This window comes from Megalobrama amblycephala, linkage group LG4, assembly GCF_018812025.1.
Source record: "Megalobrama amblycephala isolate DHTTF-2021 linkage group LG4, ASM1881202v1, whole genome shotgun sequence".
Taxonomy (NCBI): domain Eukaryota; kingdom Metazoa; phylum Chordata; class Actinopteri; order Cypriniformes; family Xenocyprididae; genus Megalobrama; species Megalobrama amblycephala.
In genome coordinates, this window is record NC_063047.1 from 35,472,272 (window position 1) to 35,480,119 (window position 7,848).

Here is a 7,848-nt window from a genome sequence, read left to right on the forward strand (position 1 = left end):
AAAATTGACAATGCTTTTATAGCAGTATTTATTATAAATGATTTATCCGTGCACATATTTTTTTATTTGTGTGCATTCTTAATCTTTATTCAAAATAACTTCCCCTCCCTCTTGCAGCGACATTTCTTCTCTTCTCTGAAGACGTGTTTACTGGCGCAAGAGTGGGACAACCTCTGTCATTCACATGAGATCACAGCAATAGCAAGCCACAACAATTCAATGATCCAATCAATTCCCCATGGACAAACTCACATTTTATCTTGTTCGAGAAGCTGTTTCACTCGGATATACATCACAATAGGGAAGAAAAGACTAACGCGACAACTACAAAGTCTTTTGTTTTGCCAACAACTTTATTCACAGCTTCCCTTAATAGGGTGCAATAAAGGCACAAGTGGTTATTTGATCTATACAGACAGAAATGTGATCAATTTAAATTCAAATCATCCTCATGAACTTGCTTTTTGGTGAACAATAATTTGAGCTGCCAATAACACCCACAGAGACTGTCTAATGCAGATAACACTGTGTTTCTTTAAAAGTAAATGTTTTGGTCTCAATTTTTTCAGTAAAAAAAATAATCACTGCTTAGACCTTAGTTCTCTAAAATACTTCTTATATTGCTTTATGGAGGTATAAAGTGTATAGAAACATTTGGTTTCAGGGAATTAGATCTACATTACAGAGGTATTTTGAAAGTAAGAATATATTTTGGTATCTCATTCTGGAGTGTCAAGTATTATATATCCTCTTTATTATTCAGAGTCGTACATTCTGACTTTTGGTCTTCATTTATGGTGTTTCTGAAAGATGGAGATGTACTCTTGGACATCATCAGGGGAGCCCATCACCACAGGAACCCGCTGATGGATGTTCTCCGGCTGGATGTCCAGGATGTTGGTGGTCCCCGTGGTGGCCATTCCTCCGGCCTGCTCCATGATGAAGGCCATGGGGTTGCACTCGTAGAGTAGTCTGAGCTGAAGAGGGTGAAAGAGTTTTAGAAGTCTCTACCAGTCCCACCCACAATAACATTTAGTTATGGCTTCCTCCTATTGCTACAGCTCCCTCTACAGGCCTTATTGTGGATGTGACCATGCAGACACACAGCATTAAAAGCTTTCTCACTAAGGTATTTGAATTAAGATACTGTGAAGTAATAGCATGGCACAAAGGTTTTACACAAGTATAATGGAATGGAATGGATCCTTGTTCAGGTCTTACGGATAAGAGAGAACAAACATTGACACGCCTGTAGATGTGATGTGACACCAAACAAAAGAACTGGAGCAAAGGTCATGGTAACACTTTACTTGAAGGGGTGTGCATAAGACTGACATGACACCTTCATAATCTTGACACATGTCATGAATATGAAGAAGGTTTTATGAATATGACAACTGTCATTAAGTGTCATTCGCTCAATTATGTCATTTTTAATGCAAAGATGACATTGTTTGAGATGTCTTTGTTACGACAACTTGACATAAACCAACACATCATAACCTGTCAGTGTCTTTGTCATGACAACTTGACATTAGCAAAACATCATAACCTGTCATAAACATGACATAGCAGATTAATTATCAAACTTAAAAAACTACTTAGCTTTATGGGTTAACATTACATTACATTATTTTGGTAACACTTCAGTATAGGGAACACATATATAAACGATTAAATATGACTTTTCCCTCAATAAACTCTTAATTTACTGCTTATTATAGTTAATTGTTAGGTTTAGGTATTGGGTAGGATTAAGAATGTAGAATAAGATCATGCAGAATAAGGCATTAATATGTGCTTTATAAGTACTAATAAATAGCCAATATTTTAGCCATATGAATGCTAATAGTAATAATCAACTAGTTAAAAGACCCTAAAATAAAGTGTTACCATTATTTTATAACAGTGTCATCTTTTTTTTACGAAATTTGAAATTGTCTATTATCTGACCTTCTGTTGGAGGAAACTTAAAAAAAAAAACATGAAATGAAAAATAGTCATGACGCTGCTATAAAATTATTTGTCAGAGTATTGTCACTTAATGACATTTTAATGACAAGTTCAATTTGTACCACTGTACTTGAGGTCAAGATACATATTTATGACACTATTATAATGGCCTCATGACATAGTTTCATGTAATGTTATCCCATAAAGCTAAATGATGTCAAGTTGTCATGACAAAGATACTGACAGGTTATGATGTATTGGTTTATGTCAAGTTGTCATAACTCGGACATCTCAAACAATGTCATCTTTGCATTAAAAATGGCATAATTGAGCGAATGACACTTAATGACAGTTTTCATAAACATTCATAAAACCTCCTTCATATTCATGTCATGTGTCATGTTATGATTATGAAGGTGTCATGTCAGTCTTATGCACACCCCTTCAAGTAAAGTGTTACCAAGGTCATACATACTTTTCATGTCTTCACTTCATTCTTGTATTTCATTAAATAGTGCAGTGCCCCCAAAACTATCAGGACACTCTTAAGTGATTATATGAACATCATTAAATTAATATGTGACTGTATTCATCTGAATACATGACGGTATATATGTGAATATATAACTGTATTCAGTTAAACAATGTTTAGATGTATGTTTAGAAGTACCTTTCCTTTGGGGCTTTTCACATTTGCAGGGTAAAGGAAGATTCCTCCATAAACAAGCGTCCGATGCACATCTGCCACCATTGAGCCTACATAACGGGCTCCATATGGCGCACTGCCATCCTGAACACATTTTTATAGTTATTATATGGATATTATAAAATAATCAATGTTTATTTTCAGATGTACCATGTTTTTGCTTTTTTCAGTTCAGCAAATCAGATCAATGTGTATTTGAAATGTATAAGTTTGTTCAGCTTTTATTATGATTAGGAACAATATATATTTTTTTTTTTAAGTAAAAAATGCATACTGAACCTCTGGGAACTTTTTCTTCTGCAGGTACTCTATGACGGCAGGATCAAAATAAAGGGCATAACCTTCATTCAGACTGTAGATCTTCCCCTTCTTCTTAATCTTCACATCTCTGTCCACCAGAATGAACTCCCCAATAGCCTGACATTTAAATCCATTAATGCATGTGTTATTTAGAACTTAATGTCTTTGGGCATCATCTTCTGTGATATGCTCTCAATTACCACAAAAATAACTAGATTCATCCTCAGTTAAAAATAGACATTTTACAATAATAAACATCTTAAATTGGGGCAAGTTGGTAGCCATGAAAAAAAAAGAAGAAAAAAAATAAAAAAAATAAACTACTATACTTATAGAAAAAGGTTCAATGGGGTTCTATATAGAACACTAGAGTTCTTGACCCAAAATTAAAGGGATAGTTCACCCAAAAATGAAACGCGTTTTCTGACCTCACCAACCGGATGCTCAGGGCAGTTGGACATAGTGGTGTTTTAGAGGTAAAAAACGATATAAATACTGTTCGGTTTCTCGCACAAACCGATCGTTTCGTGTCTTAGGACATCAATGTGTCGCCATGAGCCACAGGTTTAATTTGGATTTGTCTGTGCATGTTTTTTTGACTCTTATAGACGAAGTTCCCATTGACATGCATTATACGACTGACAGACCGCAACGGTTGGAGTTAAAAATCATCATTTGTGTTCTACTGAAGAAACAAAGTCACCTACATCTTAGATGCCCTGGGGGTAAGCAGATAAACATCAATCTTTCATTTTTGGGTGAACTATCCCTTTAAAGAATACTTTATGCCAATAAGGTTCTATATAAGGACAAATGCCTTACAGACCCCCTGTGGTGTAAATCAAGTTTGTAAGATTGTTTATATGTCTATGTGGACAAACCATGCGCAAATTCATCAGTCAACACCACTGCTAAGTATTTTCTCCTTGAAACTGCAGTTTCCCAAAAACAGTCAGTTTGAAACAGCCCTGTTTCTTACAGTCACAAACATGTAACCAATCCCGTCAATGTGCGGGACGGGGCTTTTCTCCATTGACATTACTAAGGATGCTAATTATTAAAAGGCAACTGTCTGACTCTGAGATGGCAAACGGGAACATAATTTGTGTAACATTAGCAACACATTATTAGCTGTTTGATTTCTAATCAATCATATCTATTACCGTTATGTGTCCAACGTTATAGAGAGCGATACATACCACAAATCCATTTCTGGTTCAAACATACATGGCTGAGTTAAACCAATACTTCTACTTTGCATTGTGTAGCATTTACTACAGTTGACCGAGTTGATCAGGTGGTCCAAGCTGATGTGATTGAGTGGAGACGGGGATTAATTTGCATAATTATGGTCCGCATATTCATTAAGCAAGGGTGTAGTGTTACATTCAAGCTATTTTAAGGCATAAGGAAATCATTTTCACAGGAAAAGAACATTTAAATATGTCATTATCAAACTGATTATTATCAAAGATGAGTTTTAAGGGATGAAATTATTGACTGCAGGGGGACTTTAAATTATAATATAATACTTTCAAAAGGTTATTTAATTTTTTTTCTAGTGATAAAGTATGTATATGAGCTGTTTAATTAATAAAATGTAATAAAAAATAAAAAAAATGATTAAAACTAAATCCATAAAATGATCCCAAAATGGGAACCACTACAAGCTTCTACATATGAAGCACCTGACAGAACCCTTTAAGGTTCTATAGACACTTTTCTTCTCTGAGTGTAAACAGGTTTAAACTATGTCTCCTGGCTGTATGAATAATATCATTTCAAGCTACAAATGATAACTACACATATCTACACATTCTTAGCTTGCGTGCGTAGACTGAATAAACTATGATGCCGACTGATTCACTGCTAAAAGATCCCAAAAGTGATGTGTACAAAATTGTGTAAGTAAAACAGACTCACTGGATCTAACATGAAGCAGTTCACTCCCTGACCAGTGGAGAGGACAATCATGGTGGCACTGCCGTATAGTGCATATCCAGCAGCCACTATGTTTCTACCAGGCTGCAGGGCATCTTTCTCAGACGGCTCGCTGTCTGTGCACTGTGAACAGAGCAGTCATTAAAGTGTGTTTAGATACTAGGGTGGAATCCACATGAACAGTCATGGGCTGTATACATGCAAATCTATTAAATATATTCAGTCATACCTTTCTGTAGATGGCAAAGATGGTCCCAATTGAAGCAAGGCAGTCAATGTTGGAAGAACCATCAAGAGGGTCAAAGCAAACCACGTATTTACCCTTGGACACATGCAAGAAGTTTTGGTTAAATAAATATTACTGAAGTAGCTGCCATACATCACAGCCATTTAATGATGTTTATCTATTATACGAAGACATTTGACCTTTCCAAAATCCTCAGTCATCTTAACAAATCATCTCATATATATATATAGTCTGATTTTAACTTACAGGGTTTAACAGGGTTCTTTTTTGACTTATGTATTTCCATGACTTTTAGTTATTCATGAATCCTGGATAAGGGTTTAACAAGTGATTTTAATAGAAATTGAGCACACAATGTTTTCTAGAGCAGAGAACTAGAAACATTTACATTCAAAATGACATTTCCATGATTTTTAAGATTTGTGTGTAATATCCAGGACTGGAAATGTCTCTCAGTTTCCTATTCTTGAATGTCAGATTAGATTCAAAATGGGTTTCTGGACGGTAAAAGCCTGAATTTCACTGCGTACAAGTTATGATTCATAAGCATGCATCTCTAGCTGCTAAAATCAGTTAGTGTCATGTGACTAGGTCTCAGTGTTCTGCACAGGAAAGGCAAGTTTATCTTGAAACACACAATTTTCCATTTTTGGAATAGAATGTGAAAAGTTACTGTGAACTCATTGGCTATGATTTTGAAAAAAAAAAAAAAAAAAAACGAAATATATTTTGATATAAGTGGTTTATACACTTACAGTATAACCTTACCCGTCTATCTGGCTCCACAATGATTGCACTGTCATGTTCCTCAGTGACCAGTACACATGAGGTGAATGAGGATTTGATCATGTTTATGACGAGGTCATTGGAAAGGATGTCCAGCTTCTTAACCTGGTCACCTGTCACATTGGTGCTTCCAGCAATGCCATACCTACCAGAAATATGACCAGAAGTCATGAGTTGAATCATATCAGAGGGACTGAAATGAGTTTTTAGGTATTAGTTCTCAATGGTTGTTTATAGAAGTGTTGTATAAAATATCACACTACTTCCAGTACAACAGCACTGTTTGCTCATGTGATATCGCAAACATAATATATGTAATGGATATACTGAATAATAAACAAACTTGTGATATAAAGGGCTAAAATTCATTAAAAAAAAAAAAGACCATAGGCCAGCATGTTAATCACAAGTGTGAGAGGGAGGGGGGAAAAAAAAGAAAGAAAAACCAGCATGATATTGAAATTATGAATTGCTGAAAGAGCAATTATGCAAGAAAACCACATTTTTCATTAAAATGCATAACACTTAAGAAAATGTTCAGGCCATATTTCACTCAAAAATGAAATAAATAAACAAACAAACATAAATATAAATACATTTTTATTTAAAATTAAAATATAAATGATCTAAAATATAACCTTTGGTAACTATTTTTACAGTGTCCGTGTACACGTTACATGTACTTACTATGGTAATAACAGTAAATTATGCATTATTACAAGCAAATAACCCTATTTCTAAACCTACAGTAACTATATGTTGTTAATTGATATTACTCAGTACGTATTTATATATATATATATATATATATATATATATATATATATATATATATGCGTGTGTGTGTGTGTGTGTGTGTGTGTATATATATATATATATATATATATATATATATATATATAAATTTGTCCCTCAAATGTGATTGGTTGATTAAAATGTTGTTCCTAGATCAACAAGGATGCTGATCCAGGAACATGTTGTAGCACGTTCACATTGTGGGTATATATAGCAATGAAACACAACATGGACATTGTTTTTAAACTAAAATGAACATTCGTTTTTACAACTAATTTTTTTTTTTGCAACCCAAACTTTTTTGAATTTCAATCGATCCTGTCAGAGGTGTGCACAAGAAATACTTACAGGTGGGCGATACCTGCTTTCCTGACAGCGCTCGAGATGGCTTTCACAGCCGTGCACATCGCGTTCAGAAGCGTTGTCAGCTCGCCTGTGCCTTTAGCTTTTCTGCCCTCTTCAAGCAGAAATCTCGTCAAAGTCACAACATTAGTGTCGAAAGATCCCCGGTCTGACATGACTGCAGATTTAAAGATGTTCTTGCTGATTTAAAAAAGAAAGAAAGAAATCTCGCTGTTGTATTTATAATATGTACTCATGCAACTCATTCAATCGAGGAAACAAAAATATGAAGGCGGAAATGGGGCTGGATAGGGGTGTATGGAGAGCTAAACCAATGAGAAGTGCACAGCCAGAGGCTCAGAGGTGTGACTGACTGACTGCGTGGAAGTTTCAAAACAATGTTGCATTGTGGAAACGGGGGAGTGAATGAAAACCCCCCTCATGCCTGATCTCTGCTGTGTCATCATGATTATGGGCTTGACCCACTGACGAGCTGAGATTACTACTGTATACGAGTAGCAGCAGTTTTGTTTTAAGGCGAATTCAGGTTCTTCTGTTAATTCATTTAATCGCACCTGTAATATTTCTAACCAAAATTTTCTTTCGAGTTTGAATGGCCTAAAAGAGTTGCTGAATATTTTTCAGAGAGTGGTCAAGTCACCTATGGAAGTCAGTCTTCAGTCTTCCATGTTTGTACTGTAGGTTTTAGTTTGTCTTACATACTGGTCAGGCTGGTTTATTGGCTGGATTTAGAGAGCCATTTTAATTTTATCTGTTC

General features: G+C 35.2%; 1 protein-coding gene across 1 annotated transcript; it reads right to left on the reverse strand.

The window, feature by feature from the left end:
* Positions 1–334: 334 nt before the first annotated feature.
* fbp1a (fructose-1,6-bisphosphatase 1a) lies at positions 335–7,454 on the reverse strand. The gene is made up of 7 exons (XM_048189065.1): positions 7,077–7,454; positions 5,916–6,078; positions 5,130–5,222; positions 4,883–5,023; positions 2,939–3,076; positions 2,624–2,743; positions 335–977 (listed from the first exon to the last, which is right to left on the reverse strand). The coding sequence occupies exons 1-7, from the start codon at positions 7,244–7,246 to the stop codon at positions 789–791; spliced, it is 1,014 nt and encodes a 337-aa protein (XP_048045022.1). The 5' UTR covers positions 7,247–7,454; the 3' UTR covers positions 335–788.
* Between the last annotated feature and the right edge of the window lie 394 nt (positions 7,455–7,848).